Source organism: Thalassophryne amazonica, chromosome 2 (genome assembly GCF_902500255.1).
Source record: "Thalassophryne amazonica chromosome 2, fThaAma1.1, whole genome shotgun sequence".
In the NCBI taxonomy this organism is placed as follows: Eukaryota; Metazoa; Chordata; class Actinopteri; order Batrachoidiformes; family Batrachoididae; genus Thalassophryne; species Thalassophryne amazonica.
Window position 1 is genome coordinate 71,270,832 of NC_047104.1, and position 22,596 is coordinate 71,293,427.

Below are 22,596 nucleotides of genomic sequence, written 5' to 3' on the forward strand. Positions count from 1 at the left end.
ACTGGCTCATTGACAGGTGTTTACATTTCTAGCTCCGTAGATGTTCTGTTGAATGTCTCACACAAATTCTTTAAACTTTGTGTGGAAATGATGCATGTCTGAATTTGCTCTCATACTTATACATATCATCTTTCTCTCGACACTGTTCCATTGATCTTGTGACGTTATGAGCATATTCAAAGAACCACTGTTTTTTGAACCCAGTTTCTCTTGGTGGGGGAGCATTTTTCAGCCTCTATTACAGAGACAAGAAACGGAATGAAAGACAGGGAGAGACATGCAGCAAAGGTCACCCAGGCTGGGAGTTCAACCTGAGTATGTTATGCTGTAAACTGCACTCTGTGGCATGTGGTACGTGCCTTATCCCCTCAGCTACGAGTGCCCCCACAAGTCTTTTTTTTTGTGGGGGGGGGGGGGGGGGGGGTCCTGGCAATACTGAGAAAAGCACGAGACATGCTGCTCCTCCAGAATTTCTTACTCATTGTTGAAGCGGTTACTGCACAGGACAGTGATATAATTTACATTATTGTTATCTCCCCAGGAGTACAAGGAGATCTGACATCAGGGGAAAAGAGAAGTGGCAAAAGCTAAGGAAAAGGCATATAGCAAGCTGTACAAAAAGTTGAATAGTAAGAAAGGAGAGAAGAGCTTGCACTGATTGGCCAGACAAAGAGACAGAGCTGAAAAGGATCTGCAGCAGGTTAGGGTGGTAAAGGATACAGATGGTAATGTGCTGACAAGTGAGTAGTGTGTGTAGAGAAGGTGGAGGGAATATTTTGAAAAGCTGAGGAATGAAGAAAATGAGAGAGAGAAAAGGCTGGATGTGGATAAAGTAAACCAGGAAGTGTAAGAGATGAGTAAAGATGAAGTGAGGGCAGCTATGAAGAGGATGAAGAGTGGAAAGGCATTTGGTCCAGATGACATTCCTGTGCATGCATGGAATTGTCTAGGAGAGATGTCAGTGAAGTTTCTAACCAGACTTTTTTTTAAGACTTTATTTGTCCATTTTTTAAAACATCAAGGTACAGAACAACCCAAACAATTACCCCCTTCTTCCCACCCCCCTCCCCCAAAGCAGGCTGGGGGGGAAAAGGGGGCTGTGCTCTATAACAACAATTTCTGTGGTCATCTGTGACTATAATAAAATAATACTTAAAAGGTTACAAACAAATATTCAAACACAGTCAGAACACTGAGGTGTCATAAGGGTCCTCTCCGCTATGCGACATAATCAAGAAATGGTTGCCATATCTGATGGAATCTGCCTGATGTCCCTGACAACTCGAATCTGATTTTTTTTTTCCATATATAAAGTATTTGAGAGTTCTGTGAGCCAGGTTTCAAAACTTGAAGGTATATCTTTGTTCCACACATTAAGAATAATTTTTTTAGCAATAACCATCCCATACTGGATTGACAGAGCCTTCTCGTGACTAAGTCTCGAGTTGATGAGACCAGCCAAGGATGCCTGTCTCTGGATCTGGCAGGAGATCATATCCATAAACTTCAGAATAGAAATGGAAAACTTCATGCCAAAATCTTCAGTTTGCTGCAGAACCAGAACATGTGCCAGTGTACCATCAGACTGTTTACATTTTAGACATAATGGTGAAGTAGATGAAAAGAATGAGTGTAGTTTAACAATTGAACATGTACGTATACTATTCAAACATTTACCCCACGCATCCTCTGAGATGGTGGTACCTATTTCCCCTCTCCCAGCGCACTCTCAAATATTCTGTATCTGCAGCAGTTTGAGCTGCAAACCGATTTACAAACATGGTCACCAATTTTTTGGTCTCGGACTCCTTTGCTAAAAGAGAGTAGACTTCGTCTGGTAGGTTATAAGTTTAAAAATTTAAAATGTTTGCTCCCCTTTAGTTCCTGACTTGTAAATATCTGAAAAAGTGAGACGGTTATAAATCATATTTGCCTTTAAGTTGGTCAAATGAGGCAAAAACATTGTCAATATACAAGTCTCTTACAGTAGTCAGGCCTTTCTCTTTCCAGATAGAGAAAACAGGGTCTGACTGAGAGGAATGAAATGAATGATTGTAACAAATGAGGGCAAAAATAGATGTATTTGTTAGATCAATGTTTTTTTTTAATTTGGTACCACACCTTTAATGAGTGTTCTATTTTTAGTTCAATACCCTTAAATGGTCCGGGACTTCTCTTTGTTGCATGAAGTAAATCTGGAAGGGAGGTACCCATGACATCCTGTTCTATGGCCAGCTATGAAGGGGTAGCGTCATTAGGTCTATGGCGTAAGCTCACTGCTAATATACAAGTGCTCGTGCATATCTGCCCAGTAATAATGTTGGAATAGAGGGAGCCCTAATCCACCTGGTTCTTTTGACTTGCAAAGGTGCTTCTTACTTATGCGATGAGGTTTATATCCCCAAATGAAAGGCATATTGATTGAGTCCAATGTTTTAAAGAACTTTTTAGACAGAAAATAGGTATATTCTGAAACATATACAAAAATTTGGGTAAAGCCACCATTTTTATGGCGTTAATTCTGCCAATCATTGACACGGGGAGTGTTCGCCAAAATTCAATATTACTTTTAAGTTTATCAATCAGAACTTTGTAGTTCAATGTATGAAGCTGATCAAATTGTTTGGGTATTGTAGTGCCAAGGTATTTAACCTGGGTGGCCACTTTTACTGGTAGATTCCTGTTAAAATTGGGGTTCAGGTCCTCACTCAGAGGCATGAATTCACATTTTTGCCAATTTATAGTATATCCTGATAGCTTTCCAAAAATTTCAGTTTGGCTCAGTAATGGTGGGACTGATTTTTCAGGCTGCGACAAAAACAGGATTATGTCATCAGCGTACAATGCAATATAATGATCTGTTTTGTCCAGATGTATAGGAAAAATTTCTGGATTACATCTAATGCTTATTGCAAGGGGCTCAATACATAAAGTAAACAACAATGAGCTCAGAGGGCAGCCTTGCCTAACACCACGGTAAAGATTAAAGGGTGAGACCTGTCTAAGTTGGTCAGGACTGATGCAGTTGGGTCCGCATTTCTACCCATGAGCTAAAATTTTCACCCAGGCCAAATTCTCTGATTGTTAACAGCATATACAACCCCTGGCAAAAATTATGGAATCACCGGCCTCGGAGGATGTTCATTCAGTTGTTTAATTTTGTAGAAAAAAGCAGATCACAGACATGACACAAAACTAAAGTCATTTTAAATGGCAACTTTCTGGCTTTAAAAAACACTATAAGAAATCAAGAAAAAAAGATTGTGGCAGTCAGTAACGGTTACTTTTTAGACGAAGCAGAGGAAAAAAATATGGAATCACTCAATTCTGAGGAAAAAATTATGGAATCACCCTGTAAATTTTCATCCCCAAAACTAACACCTGCATCATATCAGATCTGCTCATTAGTCTGCATCTAAAAAGGAGTGAACACACATTGGAGAGCTGTTGCACCAAGTGGACTGACATGAATCATGTCTCCAACACGAGAGATGTCAATTGAAACAAAGGAGAGGATTATCAAACTCTTAAAAGAGAGTAAATCATCACGCAATGTTGCAAAAGATGTTGGTTGTTCAGTCAGCTGTGTCTAAACTCTGGACCAAATACAAACAACATGGGAAGGTTGTTAAAGGCAAACATACTGGTAGACCAAGGAAGACATCAAAGCGTCAAGACAGAAAACTTAAAGCAATATGTCTCACAAATCGAAAAATGTACAACAAAACAAATGAGGAATGAATGGGAGGAAACTGGAGTCAACGTCTGTGACAGAACTGTAAGAAACCACCTAAAGGAAATGGGATTTACATACAGAAAAGCTAAATGAAAGGCATCATTAACACCTAAACAGAAAAAAACAAGGTTACAATGGGCTAAGGAAAAGCAATCGTGGACTGTGGATGACTGGATGAAAGTCATATTCAGTGATGAATCTCGAATCTGCATTGGGCAAGGTGATGATGCTGGAACTTTTGTTTGGTGCCTTTCCAATGAGATTTATAAAGATGACTGCCTGAAGAGAACATGTAAATTTCCACAGTCATTGATGATATGGGGCTGCATGTCAGGTAAAGGCACTGGGGAGATGGCTGTCATTACATCATCAATAAATGCACAAGTTTATGTTGATATTTTGGACAATTGAAAGGATGTTTGGGGATGATGAAATCATTTTTCAAGATGATAATGCATCTTGCCATAGAGCAAAAACTGCAAAAACATTCCTTGCAAAAACACATAGGGTCAATGTCATGGCATAGGGTCAATGTCAATGAGCAGATCTGATTTGATGCATGTGTTAATTTAGGGGATGAAAATTTACAGGGTGATTCCATAATTTTTTTCCTCTGCTTGGTCTAAAAAAGTAACCGTTACTGACTGCCACAATCTTTTTTCTTGATTTCTTATAGTGTTTCTTAAAGCCAGAAAGTTGCCATTTGAAATGACTTTAGTTTTGTGTCATGTCTGTGATCTGCTTTTTTTTCTACAAAATTAAACAACTGAATGAACATCCTCTGAGGCCGGTGATTCCATAATTTTTGCCAGGGGTTGTATGTCCAATCAACCTGATCAAATGCCTTGTGTGCATCAAGTGTGAGTACTGCCGACTTTGACTTGTTTTGTTTGCTATATACAATGTTTAGTAATCCGTGGACATTAAAAAAGGAAAATCTCCTGGGAATAAATCCCACCTGGTCCGGGTGTATTATAGTTGTAACATGTTTATTCAATCTATTTGCTAAAATTTTGGTGAACACTTTGAGATCACTGCCGAGAAGGGCAATAGGCCGGTAAGATGGCGGGTCCTTCTGATCTTTATCTTTTTTCAATATTAAAGAGATGTTTGCCGTATATAATGAATCTGGTAATTTTTTATTCCATACAGATTCTTTAATCATTCTCAGAAGCAGGGGGGTCACATCGACAATGAATGGTTTATAAAACTCAATGCCAAGGCCATCCGGACCAGGCGACTTTCCACTTGGGAATTCCTTTATGGCCGTAACAACCTCCTACAATGTAATTTCAGTGTTAAGTTTGTCTGCGCATTGCAATCTGTCTTAAGCATAAGGGATCGCAGGAATTGAAGAATATCCTCTTCTGCCGCGGCACTTTGGGGTTTGTATAAATTTTCATAAATGTTCCTGAGGCACTCATTTATTTCAACAGGGTCTGTAACAATAAAGCCCGTCTGACTTTTAATTTCATATATAGTCCTGCTAGCCTTCGCCCCTCGTAGTTGCCGTGAGAGCAGAGGGCCAGGTTTATCCCCCAATTCAAATTGTCTGTCTCACTTTGAACAGCAAAGTATTGATTTACTGTGAAAGAATACTGTTATATTCATGTTTTTACTCAACAATCTCCTTCAGCATGGATAGAGATGGAGCCTCTCTATTGTTTTTCAAGGGGGAAAAGCTGCGGCTCTATAGCTGATAACCTTTGTCTCCTCTGTTTTTTTTGTGTAGCGTCAAAGGATAAAACAAACCCTCTTGTCACAGCCTTAAAGGCCTCCCATAAAGTTGAGTCTGAGACATCACCTGTGTCATTAAAAGCTAAATAGTCCTTTATTGCAAGTGAGTATTTTTTCAAAAATATTTTGTCATTAAGAAGACTTGTATTAAATCGCCAGTTATAATGGGGTTTCATCCACCCAAAGTCCATACCTATAGAAACGGGGCTGTAGTCTGAAATTAAGATGTTGTGGTATTTAAATGACTTAGTATTTGCTGTTAGCTTAGAATCAATTAAAAAATAATCAATCCTAGTGTATGTGTTGTGAACTTGTGAGAAAAAAGAATATTCTCTCTCTGTGGGATTGCAAATCCTCCAGATATCCATCAGGTTAAGTGACTTCATCAAATTATTTAGCACAATTGTGGCATCTGAAGGGCTAAGTGGGCGAGGGAGGACCTATCTAAAAAAAGTGTCTAAAATGCAATTAAAATCACCACCTACAATCAAATTGGTTGTTGTTAGGTCAGGTATTTGACAAAAAACACCTTGAAAGAAGCCAGGGTTGTCAAACTTTGGAGCATATAAGTTAAGGAGGGTAACATGAATAATCAAAATAGTGCCAGTCGCAATTATAAAAGACCATTTGGGTCTGTTTTAGTTGAGATATGTTTGAAGGAAATATTCTTTATAATTAAAATTGCCACACCACGTGCTTTGACTGAAAAGGTTGACTGAAAGATTTGTTCTATCCAGTTACATCTGAGTTTTAAGGCCTCTGTGTGTTTAATATGTGTCTCTTGTAAAAGCAAGATATCAGCATGTAAATCACGTAGATGAGAAAATACCTTGGCTCTCTTGGATGGGTTATTTAAACCTCTGATATTCCAAGAAGTTAGATTAATAATGTTATTCACCATATGATCACTCATGAGACACCTATAACATGGGAATACAAGATGCCACGATATACAAACAAAATATGAGTACAGCATGAGACAAACAAAAAAAATTCCCCCCAAACTCCCTGCTTTGCCATCCCTAAAGAAAAGGGGGCAATATAAACCCTATGTAACAATGGGGCTACTAAGAGAGGAGCCTATACATGCAGTAGAAAAGCCCAAAAGCGAAAAGCAATCTAACATCTCTATCCCAGCCCCTTACTACCCTCCTGTAAGTAAATTAACACTCCTTTCCCCTTCCTAATCTTTTCTTCCAAAACATATTAAGCCTTTTTAAGGTATGAGCCAATCACAGTGACAACAATGATCAACAATAATGTAGCACAGAAGTTAAGGCAACAAAATTGAACATAAACTCTTGTGTCAGAGTTCTGTGATTATTGCAAAAATATGTCAGCTTTAGCCTCACCACTCATTTGATCCAGATGTCCATAATGAAAAAAGTAAAAAAGAGAATAAAATTAGACGCTACACACCAGTGCAGGCAAGCCTATGTAAATCATAGCTACCATGTTCTATTACATTGGCGGTGCCCGATCATTCGGTGTCTTCAGCTATTTGAGGCAGAATGTGTTTGTCAGCATAGGTGATTGGCGCACCGATGTGGTGGGCACGGTCCACTTTAATTCCCCGGAGAAAATGTTCAGCTCCCAGGGGTTTAGGAAAGAAGTCAGACAGAAATGTCGTTTCAATTTTCTCCGGGAGACCCACAATTTTGATATTTTGTTTCCTCGAGCGGCCCTCTAAGTCATTCACTTTAGCTTTCAGAAGCTTATTTTGCACACACAGGTTATCATAACTTTTTTCCAGCTCAGTCAGGCGTCTGTCACACTCTCTGCGCCATTCTTCCAGGTTTATAATGCGGGAGGTATTGGAGGCGACCGCATTTTTTACCCCATCGAGAGTTGTCTCCAAGTTGTCAAACCTTGCGTTCGTAGAGATTTCCATCCATTTGATGGCCCCAGAATGGACAACGGGGAGGCGTCCTCCTCCGGTGTCTACCTCTGAGCGTGCTCAGGGCTGGTCGAGTGAGATGTGCTAGCATTAGCCAGCTCGGTCGGCGGATTGTCTTCGGTCACTGAGGGAAACTCGAGTGTTTTCAATATCGGGTTTTTAGGCTTGACCATTCTTTGTGGTCTTATAAACGAATTTTACTGTCCAAAAGTGTAAAGTTAAAAAAAAAAGTGTTAAATACTAACTGAGTGGAGGAGCTGACAAGAACACAGCCTACTACATCGCCGGCACTCTAGCGCCCCCCTAACCAGATTTTTAATAAAGTCTTGTAAACTGAGAGGATGCATGGAGAGTGAAGTGTACTGGTTCCTATTTTTAAGAACAAAAGTGATGTGCAGAGCTGCGGTAACTACAGAGGCATAAAGCTGATCAGCCACAGCATGAGGTTATGGGAAAGAGTAGTAGAAGCTAGGCTTAGAAAACAGGTGAAGATCTGTGAGCAGCAATATGGTTTCATGCAGAGAAAGTAGACCATGATGCCATGTTTGCTCAGAGTGCTGATGGAGACGCATAGAGAAGGCCAGAAGGAGTTACATTGTGTGTTTTTGGATTTAGAGAAAGCTTATGACAGGGTACCAAGAGAAGATTTGTAGTATTGCATGATGAAGTCTGGAGTGACAGAGACGTATGTGAGAGTAGTAGAGAAGCTTGAATCTTCGACTGGACTGGGTTGCTTGACGCGAGGACGTTTCGCTTCAAATCGCAGAAGCTTCATCAGCTAAACTTCTTGCTCTGGTAGTCTGACTTCTGTCTGACCCTTGTCGAGAAGAACAAACGGAAGCCACAAAAGCTGGAGTTTTAAACCTAACCAGATGCCTCCTACCGAGAGACAGACTGCTATTGGCTAGTGACTAAACAATTGCTTTAATTAGCACCTATTGTGCTCTAGTTAGCACCCACGCCTCTCCTGATGGAGTGAATGACTCATTACCATGAACAAAGGACTGAAACTGCTTTGATCTGAGTACCCCATTGTAAACAGGGGACAAAGCGTGTCTCAGACCCCCTCCCCGGTTAAGGCTGGGTTTCAACTGTTTCACATAGAATGCCTCTTTCACCTCTCTCTCAAACCATTTCTTCTTTCTGGCTAAGAATTTAACTTCCTTGTCCTCAAACGTGTGGATGAACTGCAGACTGAGGTCCACTGGTGCCCTCTCTGTGGTGCTGGTATAGCCTTTTGTGTAAAGGTTACTTAGTCTCACCTATGTAGTGTTCATTACAGTTTTCCTGACATCTGATAGAATACACTACATTGCTCTGTTTGTAACTAGGGATCCTGTCCTTAGGGTGAACTAATTTCTGTCTCAAGGTGTTAACAGGTTTAAAGTAAAACTTTACTTTAAACATTTGACCTCTGTAATTGCAAACAAAGGCTATGGTACCAAATATTAACATTGATTTTCACAGGTGTTCAAGTACTTTTTTGCAGCAGTAACATACAAGTAAATTATTAAAAAATCATATTGTGATTTCCGGATTTTTTTTTTTTTGTCTCTCATAGTGGACATTCACCTAAGATGAAAATTTCAGACCCCAGACCCAAGTGGGAGAACTTGCAAAATCGCAGGGTGTTCAAATACTTATTTTCCTCACTGTATGTCTGTCCATCCATTTTTGCTTGTTAGCGTGATATCTCAGGAACCAGTTGACCAATTTCTTTCATATTTAGCATAAGGGTATACTGGGGTGATCCCCGACACTTTGTATTACTGATTTGTGGGGACTGGGGGGTTGTCATCTTCTGATGACTCTTGTTTACCCTGCTGTCTCTGTCTTTCTTGTTTTTTCATTTTTTCATGTCCTAGGTTAACTGTAATGGTTTTACCATAGAGGATGAGGAACTCTCTCATCTGGGATCAGCTGTTTTTCCTGAGTAAGTAACCCATATCACGATGTCCTCCCTAAAGGTGCGTTTACACATAACCAAGACACGTTACAAATGTCATTTTTCTGTCATTCGTGACACATTCCTGACATTCTTAATGTGACTTAACGCATCTGAATAGGTTTCTTAATAGTGCGTGATATTCTTGATATTCGTGGAGCATGTTTTTGCCTGTCAAAAAATCTTCCACGAATATCACACACCACCCTCATGTCGTGGAGGTCGCAACTGAGCGTGTTGATCCGTCTTGAGTAGTGATCCTTAATAGAACGTGACGACGTTCGTAGTGGTTCCTGTGATGGTTCTTGGAGCCCAAACTGTCACGTGTTGTTATGAGTGACACGGAAACTGTCAGGTTTTGACACGACTTATAACGTGGCGTCACATTTCACTGTGCGCCATGACGAATCAGTTTTCTGTCACGTGCGCACAATTAAACTCGGCTCCAAGTGTCGTTCCGCAGTTCCTGCTGAAGCTCCTCAGGATGCTCCTGCAGGTGTTCCACCTGCTGTTGAAACCGATGAGCGGGAGAACGAGTCTGAGCAACCAGAGGAGCAAGAGGAGACTCACGTGCAGCCAGACATCTCTGCACCTCCTTCAGTCCGGCAGAGGAAGAAGCACGCACACAATTAAACCCTGCTGCATCGCATTCAGTTTGATTGCTGACACCAAGTCGGCTAAAAGACTCATTTCAGTGCTCTTCAGCGCGCTCCTGCAGGTGTTCCACTTGCTGCATGTGCCTGATGTTTGGGAAAATGCGTGAGACGAGAGCTGCATGAAGCCACACATCTGGCTCTGTCCGTCTTCTCCTCTCTGCACCACTCCATGGCACAGAGCCCAACTATGCATGCAGTCACAAAGTTCTTCTGAAAAACTGGAGCGATCTGAATTCGGTTGGATGAATATGGGTGTGTGTGTGTGGAGACAATTCACCTCGTTCACAACGTGACAGAACTTATGTGTAAACGCAGCATAACACTTCAGTGAACCCCATCCCCTTCTTCAGTCACATTTCTCCCACAGCAATTGGATAAATTTGGGCACAGCCACAACCTTCCTTTTTCCTGTGTGTTTGTTGTTTTGAGAACAGTCTGTTTCATTTAACATTGGTTTAGTTTCTTCTAAATCATTTGAACCTCAGTTTCTTCTGAAGCTGTTAAACCTCAGTCAGTTCTAGTTTGGCTTGCCAAATTTGTCTGTTGTTGTTGTATTAATTTTTTTGTGATTGGTAGTGTATTAAATAGGGCTGGACAGTTCATCAGAAATTTATCAAATGGACAGTTGGAACCTCTAAACTTATTTTTTTTTTTCTCATGATGATTAATGTAATTTAAGGCACTCCATGGAAGCTCTGTTTATGTTCATCAACCTCTTTAGCAGTAAACCGTGCTCCTGGTATACCATTTTCAGTTAAATTTGTCACGTTGAAGCGCTACATAAATAGAAAAATTAATCCATACTTGGAAAACATCAGTAAATAGCCATAAATAGAAAGATTAGGCATGTACTCCATCTGAAAAATGTCCCTGCTGTTATAGTCAGTGAACTGAGTGCAGTTGACAAAAATTAAAACTGTTCATTCATTGAAATTGAGTCAAAATTTTGAAATGATTGTGGTGCTGCTTTGAAGTTATTTCTCCTAGCACAAGCACAGCCAAGAGCACTTGTTAACTGTATTGTACTCTTGCGCGCTCTCTCCTTTTCTTCTAGTGTTGCTCTGATGAATCATAGCTGTAGTCCTAACGTCATTGTGACCTATAATGGCACAGTGGCTGAGGTCAGAGCTGTTCAAGACATAAATCCTGGTGAAGAGGTAAGTGTCCACTGGAACTGGACTTTCAGTTTCGTAGCCAAATAAATACAAATGTATATAACAATGCTAATTATCAATGATGCAAAATAACCACAGGTGCCATCAGTGACTGAGGATTTATAATCTACTTTTCTCTGTAATTGTGCAATGCTGTCTTTAACTGTGTGTCTGCCACTTTATCTCCTTTGAACTGTTTTTCTTTAGATCTTTAACAGTTACATAGACTTGCTTTATCCAACGGACGACAGGACAGAGAGGTTGTTGGATTCCTACTTTTTCATATGCCAGTGTACAGAGTGCATCTCCAAGGCTAAGGTACTGTTTGTGCTTAACACTGGCGGAACTTTTTCTCTGTAATTTTTAGTTGTTGGAGAAATCCAGCAGGGGGACACTATTATTGACACGGTTGTTTGCCTGCTACTATTATTTTTTTTGTTATTAAACATGTTTTATTGAAATTTTAACATACTAAAAACAGAACCACACAACACACACAAACAACAAAAAACAGAACTGAACCATAAACACTGAGCATTGTGAGTCATAAATGGTTAAGTCGGATTAAAAAGAAAAAAATTGCATGCAATTTACCTAAAACACATAGACTTATTCAATTAGAAGACCCTAAGTTTCTCCACTTCAACAAGCCTGTGCTCCTCTGCAAAGTATCACTTAGATCCCTGGGCAAGTATTCCAGTAGAGGGCGCCATCAATCCAGATATTTATCATCATTACCACAAGTTTGCACTAAACCTTTCCATTGGTGATACTCTGAACATTTCGTTATACCACTGAGTTACTGTGGGTGGCTTCTCCTTTATCCAGTTAAACAAAATACAGTGGTATGCAAAAGTTTGGGTACCCCTGATGGTTTCCATGATTTTCCTTTATAAATCATTGGTTGTTTGGATCAGAAGTTTCAGTTAAATATATCATACAGCAGACAAACAGTGATATTTGAGAAGTGAAATGAAGTCTGCAGAACTGGCTGCAGAAGTTATAGGATTTACAGAAAGTGTGCAATAATTCTTTAAATAAAATTAGGCAAGTACATAAATTTGGGCACCCCAACAGAAAAAAATACATCAATATTTAGTAGATCCTCCTTTTGTAGAAATAACAGCCTCAAAACACTTCCTATAGCTTCCAGTGAGAGTCTGGATTCTGGTTTTGGACCGTTCTTTACAAAACATATCAGGTTTGTTGGTTTCCGAGCATGGACAGCCTGCTTAAAATCACACCACAGATTTTCAAGAATACTCAGATCTGGAGAGTGAGATGGCCATTCCAAAATGTTGTACTTGTTCCTCTGCATGAATGCCTTAGTAGATATTGAGCAGTGTTTAAGGCTGTTGTCTTGTTGAAAGATTCAGCCCTGGCACAACTTCAACTTTGTCACTGATTCTTGAACATTGTTCTCAAGAATCTGCTGATATTGACTGGAGTTCATGTGACCCTCAACTTTTAACAACATTCCCATTACCGGCACTGGCCACACAGCCCAACAGCATGATGGAACCACCTCCAAATTTATTTATTTATTTATTTTCTAGTTATTGTTTTTATTTTTCATTATAACATAACAAATCACATTTAAAAGAACAATATCGCAGATCGTAGATTTCTTCTCCGAAGTTTGAATTCTGTCCATTTTTTCCACAGCTCTTTAAATTTTGGTAGCTGTAGTATTATGATATGCGTAAGTCTTTCCATATTATAAATGTCATCCACTATTTTCTCTCCAGTTGTCTGAAATGGGAGCAGTGGCCTTGTACCACTTTTTTTTATGGCCGCCAAAAGAATCTTCAAGTATTGGTCTTTAATTGGGATTGCGATGTCTGTTAAATATCCTAAATACAATACTGTACATGTTTTGGGTAGCTCATATCCAAGTATGTCTTTTAATTCTTTCCAAACATTATTCCAGCAACTTGTCAACTTGATACACAATCTCCAGCAAGGTTGATGTGCCGGCAATGAACTCTTCTTTATCTTTGGAGTAATGAAAAGACGTACAATATTTTTCCAACAGAACATTTTCCACATTTTAAAACTCGATGTGTCCTGTTGCATTTCAGATGTCATACCACATTTCGTCACTTATTTCCATCTTTAGTTCTTTTTTCCATTTGTCTTATGTACATAATGTTGAGGTTTTCCTGTTACCTACCAAGCCTTGATGCAATTTTGAAATTAGTTTGCGTTACTTAATACTTCTGTAATTGTATTTATTTCCTCTGTGAGACCTGGCCTTATTTCCTTGTGATAATAGTCCCGAATCTGAAGATACATATGTCTTGTTTGTCCAAGTCAAATTCTCTTTGTAGAGTCTGAAATGTCTTAATTTCCCCTCTTTTGATTAATTTACTAAACATAGGCAGTCCTCTGTTTGACCATTCCTTAAATTTTGAGTTCATAATTCCTGGTTTGAAGTTTGTATCGTATGCCAACCGTATATCGTAGTAAGTCCCTTCGGCTGCTCCCTTGTTTGCACTCGGGGTCGGCACAACAAATCCAAGTTGGATCTGTATGTTGAATTGGCATAGGTTTTACGCCGGATGCCCTTCCTGACGCAACTCCACGTTACATGGAGAAATGTGGCAGGGGTGGGATTTGAACCCAGAACCTTCTGCACTGAAAGATCTTAATTTCGTTCTCCGTCTTATATTTTTTAACTACTGAGAACCAGGTCTCCAATGTGAATTTGGTAAGTGAGTCTAAATATTTCTCATTTATTTTCTTTAAAAATTTTCTTATTGGTTATCATGGCTCTTATTCGGCCGCCATCAGTATCCAATTCTATTTCCTTCCATTTAGTAGAACAGTCACTGGTACACCAGCAAATGAAGGGTTCTAACTGTGCGGCATAGTAATAATGTGGAAGATTTGGCAGTGCCAATCCTCCTTTATTAGGTATTTGAAGTGTTGAATATTTGATTCTTGGTTTCCTCCCATTCCAAATAAATCTTGAGATTTTTTTTATCCCACTCTACAAACTGTGTGGTAGGTATTGGCACTGGCAAACACTGGAACAGATATAAAATTCTAGGTAATACATTCATCTTAATTATATCGATTCTTGCAGTCATATCAAGTAACAATATTTCCCACTTCTTCATATCTTTGTATATTTTCTGATTAAGGGGAATGTAATTTGTTTTATACAGATTGATTAGGTTGCTTGTAATTGTTATACCCAGATAACTGATTGATTCTTTCACCCACTTAAAGTTCTATTGTTTAATCATGTCTGTTGATGGACTATAATTGAGAGACAAAACTTGAGTCTTCATTATATTCAATGTAGGGAGACATGTTTCTCATCGTTTTAGGTATATTAAGAAGTTGTCTGCAAATAATCCAGTTTTTATGTTCAGTTTCTCTGATTTTAACTCCTTCGATTTCCTCGGCCTGTCTTATTGCTTGGGCCAAGGGTTCAATGAATATAGCAAATAGAGTAGGGGAGAGGCAACAGCCTTGTCTTGTGGACCTTTCAAGTTTCAGCCAATTCGAAAGACTACCATTTATCTTAATTCTTGCCTTAGGATCCTGGTAAAGTGCTTTGATACATGTCATGGATTGTGAATTTAAACCAAATTTCTCAAGACAAAGCTACAGAAATCTCCAACTAACGCTGTCAAAAGCCTTTTCGGCATCTAAACTTAATAATATTGCACTTTCCTTTTTTTTTCTGGATTTCTTCAGTTACATGTAGGGTCCTCCTAATATTGTCATGGGTCTGCCGCCCTTTAATAAAGCCAGATTGATCTTCGTCTATTATGTCTGATATAAAGGTTTGGAATGTATTAGATATGATTAATATATTTTATAAATGCAAGTTAGTATTGATATTGGTCTATAGTTATCACAGTATTCTCTGTTTTTGCCTTCCTTGGGTATGGCAGTAATTATGGCCTTGTTCCATGATGGAGGAAGTTTTGCATTCTTTAGTGTCTGATTAAATGATGCTATCAACATTGGATTAAGTTTTTTTTGAAGGTCTTATACCATTCTACTGGAAATCCGTCAGTCCCCGGAGTCTTATTAGGTTTCATTCTTTTAACTGCATCTTCTAATTCTTTGTCTGTAATCTCACAACAAATTTTAGTATTTTGTGAATTTCCTATACTTGGAAGATCTAATGAATTTCGAAAGTTTTGTCTCATCGGCAGCTCTAGGTTGTTTATATACATTTGTATAGTATTCTTCAAATGCCCTCTCAGTCTTTTCTGGTTTAAACTTTAATGATTTTGATATAGGGTCTCTAATTTTTAAAATTGTATTGAGCTGTTTGTTTCTTAGTTGCCTCGCGAGTGGTTTAGTTGCTTTCGGGCCTCCTTCATAATAAGTCTTTTAGAAATCAATTTTTTTTTTCCACTTCCATTGTTAGTATATTATCAATCTTAGTTCTTACTTTCTTGATTTTTAACAATGTATTTGTGTCGTTTGTCTTCTTATGCAGTTCTTCGAGTTTTTGTAGCTCCTTTAGAGTTTCCTGGTACTCCCTTAGTTTTTGGTTTTTATTATATGAAGCTATTGATATTAGTTTACCCTGTATTACTGCCTTCATAGCATCCCACAATATTGTGGGATCTATTCCTCCCTGGTCATTTTTGTTTCTATATATATATGTCAGTATCTTTTCTTATTTTTTCTAAAATTTTTTTATCATTTAGCAATCCAATGTTCAATCTCCAGTTTGTAATCTTGGTTCTCCTATTTAAGTTTACAGTCAGGTAGAGTGAGCAATGGTCGGACAGGTCAGCTGTGCCTATCTTGCATTCTACTATTCTGAATCTATCTTCATTATTCATTAAGAAATAGTCTATTCTCGTATAGATCGAATGTGGGGCTGAATAAAATGTGTAGTCCTTTTTCAATGGATGGGACTCTCTCCAGATGTCCATTATTCCCAATTCTTTCAAAGTTATATTTATGTAGCGGGCTATATTGGTTTTACTGCCTCTTGTCTTGCTAGTAGTGTCCAAAGAGTGGTATCAAATACTAATTTATAAAAAGATTTATCTGACTCTGACTCTAATGTAACCAGTTCTTCCTCTAACTTCCCTTTAATCATAATATATCTGCCTTCCTTATCTTTTACTTCTTTTATACATTCAAATTTGATAATAGAGATTAAGATTGCGACTCCCCTTTTACTACTTCCTTTAAATGATCTAAAAAGTATTTTTATAGCCCATAGTTTTTAATTTTTCATGTTCTTTGTCTGAGATGTTTGTTGCAAGTAGATTACTTCAGATTTCTTTTATAAACTTACTGAGAGCCTTTTTTCTTTTTATTGGATTATTCAATCCATTTACGTTAAGTGATATTATATTCAAAGGATTAAGTTGCATCTTTAACAAAAAAAAGATTTTGTCACATTGCCACGAAGAACACATTTAACAATAAGAACTATAACCTGAAAAGACCAGTTGTGAACCTGTATCCGGTAAATTCAAGGACCTTTAACTGGTCCCAATGTCCTGTTGGTGGTGGAGGGGTAAAACCTCCTGGAGAAGGAGGGCCCCTCTGTAGTGGTGGAGATGGACTCACAAATGAGTCTCCCCTTCATTCTACACTAGTCCAACAGTTTTTGATTGTCTCGCCAAAATTGTGCTTTAAAGACGACAGTTTAGCTAGGGAGGTAGGTTGTAGCTAATCCAAAATATCTATCCAATATAAATAAAAATAGGTTTAATTATTTGCCCATATGACAATTTGTATGGGGTTAACGATTACCAAGTAAAGAAAGGAAAAAAAAAAAATCAAAATTGATATAGAATAATAATGTTTACTCCCAAAGTTAAAACTCTACTTATACTGTAACCTCATATTAAAAATATATTTTGTATTTTAGTCAGTGATACCTGTGCTGACAATGTCTGCTTACAACTACCTCCCTTTATTTGTTTCACCTCATCTTCGAAACTCCTGAAGCCTCTCTTTTGCTCTCTGACTGGCTCCTCTCCTCGCAGATGACTCCTGGTTCCTCTCCCATGGAAACGCTTCTTTGATCCTATTGCTGAATGCCTCCTCTTGTTCTCCCATCTCAATGTCAAGTCCTCTCTCCCGCGTCTCTTTTGCTGCCTCCTGTGGGCTGCCATAGGTTTTTGGCCCGTCTTGCCAATGGATTCTGATTCTTGTCAGTGGTGTTTGGAATTTAATACTGTGTGTCTTCAGTACCTTTTTGATGCCACTGTATGCTTTGTTTTTTAACTACCTCGCTGGGGTAGTCGTGGACCAAAAAACAGTGGTTTATCGTTCACTTGTATTCGTTTCTTCCATGCTTTCTTAAGAAAGGGACTCTTTAGTATCAAATTCCAAAAAGTTCACGATGATCGACCTAGGCGTTGCTCCAGGTCCTGGACATCCAGCTATTGCCCTGTGTGCTTGATGAATTGAGAGACGGGTCTCAGCTGGTAGCTCCAATTCCCTCTGCAGCATGTTCTCCACATAGCGGAGGACTGAGTCCCCCTCTGCTCCCTCCGGTACCCCAAAGTTTCGGATATTATTTCTCCTTGATCTTCCTTCCAAGTCAGTTAACTTCTCTTTCATATCTGTTGCACTTCCAAAGCAGAGAGGAGGGCTCGTTTTGACTCGATACTCAATTCTTCTATTCACTTTTGCGCCTCTTCCAAAGCTTGTTTCTGCTCTGAAAGTTCTTTCGTGTTTTCTGACGTCTGGTCGACCTGTTCTTTAAACGTACAGAATTCCTGCTTTAAGTCTGACTTAACTTCGTTTTTGAGCATCGCAAAGTTACTTTTCATTTCTTGTTTAAGCTCTCATATTTCTTTTGTTATGCCATACAGCCGGTCCTGCCACGTAATAGCTGTTAGCTTAGCTCCCTTAGCATTAGCCATTAGCTTGTCCTCTCGAGTGGTACCTTCTTCCTCCATTTCTGAATCATTTCGGCTTTGTTTTGAGGTCTCTGTTTTTGTCGTCTTCCTCTTTTTTGTTCCCCACTCATCCCCACTTGTCCATGTTGAATTTCGAGTTGTCTCAGTTTTGGGGATGAGTTTGTGATTTCCTGGTGGGAGCTCTGAGTTAGGCGTCCATTTTGCGTGCCGCCATCCGGAAAGAAAAAAACCTCCAAATTTTACCGTAGGTAGCAAGTGTTTATCTTGGAATGCCACCCCTTGTTATGTCCAAATAACCATTTTAGTTTCATCAGTCCACAACACCTTATTCCAAAATGAAGCTGGCTTGTCCAAATGTGTTTTAGCATACTTCAAGCGACTCTGTTGTGGCATGTATACAGAAAAGGCTTCCTCTGCACAGAGATGCTGTATGATGCTGTAATGCAAAGTGCGTTGTATAGTTGAACGATGCGCAGACACTATGTGCAGCAAGATCATGTTGTAGGTCTTGACTGATTGTTCTCACCATCCTTCTCTTCAGCTTATGAGATTTTTCTTGGCCTGCCATTTTGGGCCTTAACTAGTACTGTGTCTGTGGTCTTCCATTTCCTCACTATGTTCCTCATAGTGGAAACTGACAGCTGAAATCTCTAAGATAGCTTTTTGTATCCTTTCCTTAAACCATGTTGTTGAAAAATTGATTTATTTTTTTATTTGATTTCTTTATTTTAATCAGAAAACTCATGCAATAACAGAAAATAAATGAATGAATAGATAAAATCAAACAAAAAAAGAAAACACATAATGAATATACTGGAAAAAAAACAAAACATGTAGCTGAGTGAAATAAAACATTTCTGTCAGACTACGAACAGTAATACGAAACAATCACAATTAACCACCTGTACTGGTACACTTCAGTTTCTTTCACCATTTTGAATACTTTAGTGAACACTGTAAGCACTTAATACATTCTTTTAAAATTATTTATATTGGTGCTCTGTTTGAACTCCAGCTCCAAACTGTTCCACAAATCCACCCCACAGATTGATATGTACATCCTTCTCTTACGAGCTTGACTTCTTTTTGAAGTTCAATTCTCCTCTCAAATTATAGCTACCTTCTCTTTCCATAAATAGATTTTGTATTTTTTCAGTAGTAAATTGTTTCTGGCTTTGTACATGACTTGTGATGTTATAATTTGACCAAATCCATAAACTTCAAGATGTTTGATTTTAGAAATAGTGGGTGGTATGTTCTCTGTATCCCACTTTACTTATTAGCCTTATTGCTCTTTTCTGTAGTATGTATAATGGCTGCAGGGTGCTTTTGTAGTTTCCCCACACTTCCACACAGTAAGACAGATATGGTAAAAAATAATAAACAGTAGAGTATGTGTAAGGCTTTATAGTTCAGCATGTATTTTATCCTCCCCAGAATTGCAGTGCATTTTGCCAGTGTTGATCTGACATGGCTTACATGAGATTTCCAGCTGATTTTGCTGTCTCTGATCACTCCAAGAAATTTATTTTGGTGTATTGTTTATAATCAGGTCTACTTGAACATTCATGGAATTTCTTCCAAACATCATCATCTTTTTCTCTAATTTCAGTGATAATTTGTTTTTGTCAAACCATAATTTTATTTTATTCATTTCTGTTGTGATCAGCTCCAAAATCTGCTGCAAGTGCTCACCAGAACAAAAAAAAATTGTATCATCTGCAAACAATACAAATCTCAATAACTTTGAAACATTACATATATCATTGATGTATAAAATAAACAGCTTAAGTCCTGATATTGACCCTTGTGGTATCCCACAAGTGATATCCATGTAGTATGATTTGTGCTCACTCATTTGTACATATTGTTTCCTGTTTCTTAAATGGCTCCTCAGCCAGCTCAACCCAGTACCTCTAATACCATACCTATCCATTTTGTGTAATAATATTTTATGATCAATAGTGTCAAACGCTTTGCTTAAATCAAGGAATACACCCAGAGCAAGTTTTCTGTTGTCAACATTACTTGTGATTTTCTCTATTAGTTGTATGACTGCCAATGCTGTTGATCTGCCTGCTCAGAATCCATATTGATTCTCAGTCAGCAAATGATGTTTTTCAATAAATATATCCAGTCTGTCATTAAAAAGTTTCGATTATCTTGGAAAATTGGGAGAGCAAAGAACCAGTCTTATAGTTCATAAAATGGTGTCTATTTCCAGATTTAAACAATGGTATTACTTTTGCTACTTTCATTTTGTTGGGGAATTCACCAGATTGAAAAGACAGGTTGCAAATATGGGTTAGTGGCATTGCAGTTCATTCAATAACTGGTTTTACTGTATTCATGTCTATGCCATTCCAATCAGTGGATGTTTTATCTTTAAAATTTCTTACTATGTTTATGATTTCTTTTTCATCAGCTGCTTTTAGGAAGATTGTGCTTGGATTTCTATTCCCCATACTACTATTAGCCCCACCCGCTGCTATCTTTGGCTCCTTGATTTTATCTGCCAATTCTGAACCTACATTTGCAAAGAATTTGTTAAAACCATCAACCACATTCTCCATGTTGTCTATGGTCTTGTCATTCTCAATGAAGTATTCCGGGTAATTTGCATTTTTATGTCTTTCTTATACCATTTAATACACCCCATATACCTTTCATATTATTTTTATTTTTCTCCAGTATTTTATTATAATATTCCTTTTTACATATCCTCATAATATTGGTTAACTTATTTTTTATAGTTTTTTATCCTTTACCTCTGCTTCTGCCGTTTGGAGCTCTATGAACTTCCTATATAACATATTTTTCTTTTTGCAGGACTGTTCTTGCATTTCTGGTCATTATTGTATCATTTTACAGGGCAGTTTTTAATCATATAAAATTAAATACATTGAGAAATTCATCATAGGCCATCTTCCAGTTCAGTGCAATTAAATCTTTGTTTACAGATTGCATTGCTTCCTGTTTTCACTCTTTTTATATTTATAATTTCTCACATCTTTCCTCTGCCTGGAACAATAATATACCACAAACACAGGTAAATGGTCATTAATATCACTTACCAGAAGCCCACACTTTGTTGTTTTCCATAATGTTTGTGAATATATTGTCAATTATGGTGGCACAATGTGAAGTAATTTTGCTTGGCTGAGTAATGGTTGGATATAAACCCATGCTATGCACCGAATTAATAAATTCCTCTGCCATGTTATGTTTTTTTGGTGTTTAGGAGATTAATATTAAAATCACTGCATATGAACATATCTTTTTGTGTATATTTGGTGAACAAACTTTCCATCCAATTTTTAAAACTTTCCATATCTGATCCTGGTGCTCTGTACACAAAGCTTAAAATAACATTTTTTGTATTGTCAAAATAAATTTCTACTTTAATACACTCCCGTAGTTCATCAACAGTTACTGTCATACATTCAACAATTTTATACCTTAGACTTTTATCCACATATATTGCCACCCCTCCACCGATTTTGTTCTTTCTGTTCACATAGTTGAATTCATATCCCTCCATCTCAAAATTTGCTCCCTTCTCCTCACTGATCCAGGTTTCTGACACAGCTATGATATTAAATGGATTATTGAAATGTCTCAGGTATTTTTTATGTTATGAAAATTTGCATACAAACTTCTGCTATTGAAGTGTATTATTGATATTTTATGCTGTGATTTTAACCATGCTATTAAACTGATCTTCTGTGTGATAATTACAGCTGTTGATCACATTACTAAGTAAATTGTTTTCTGGATCAATATTATTTTCTATGTCCATTCCTTTATACTCTGTGTACACAAAAGTGTCCAGCCCCCCTTTTTTTTTCCAAAGTCAACTATCCGTGATGTTTGTTGTTTATTGTCTCCAAATGGAGATGTTTGAATCCTATTAGTTTTTGTCATAATTGTGTGTTCTGTTCACAGGTTTTGTTCATTACCTTGCTTTACTTTTTCTTCAGTTGTATTTGTCCAGTTCATTGATGTCATAGATGACTATCACCCTGGCCTCTTCATTGAGTTTAATGGACTTTGCAATTTTGTGTCCAAGTATTTTGAATCTTCCCTTGTTTCTTAAGCAGTCGAGCATTTCTTGCGATATCAGCATTTTTTTTTTTTGTCAGAAGCTTATTCAAATATACATCTGATCCCTTCAGCTTTCTTCCTTGTTGACCTGAAAACAGTCTTTGTTTTCACGTCATTTGAGAGTTGTTTAGTGGCTCCCATGTTGCCACTCAAAATACCCTTTCTCATAATTGGATTCACCTGTGTAAGGAGGTCAAGGGTTAATGAGCTTACCAAACCAATTTTGTGCTAATTAGCACTAAATGTATTCAAATCAATAAAATTAAAAGGGTGCCCAAATTTATGCACCTGCCTGATTGTTTAAATAATTATTGCACACTTTCTGTAACTACTAGAAACTTTATTTCACTTCACTTGGAGGAAGCGTAGTTCTAAACAGAAGTCCCGTGTACACCGCCAACCCGTTCACATTTCTAACCGTTTTTCCCCACTCGACGACACACCTGCCGAGGATCAAACTCTGGTTATTGGCGACTCTTGTTTTGAGAAATGTGACGTTAGCGA

The 22,596-nt window shown here is 38.1% G+C and overlaps 1 protein-coding gene across 1 annotated transcript in view; it reads left to right on the forward strand.

Moving 5' to 3' along the window:
• The window catches only part of smyd2a (SET and MYND domain containing 2a), a 60,724-nt gene that overhangs the window by 25,900 nt on the left and 12,228 nt on the right, over window positions 1-22,596 (forward strand). The window contains exons 6-8 of the mRNA XM_034187696.1: window positions 9,236-9,303; window positions 11,026-11,128; window positions 11,333-11,443. Of these exons, the coding sequence (XP_034043587.1) occupies window positions 9,236-9,303; window positions 11,026-11,128; window positions 11,333-11,443 (282 nt within the window). The remainder of the gene's footprint in view (window positions 1-9,235; window positions 9,304-11,025; window positions 11,129-11,332; window positions 11,444-22,596) is intronic.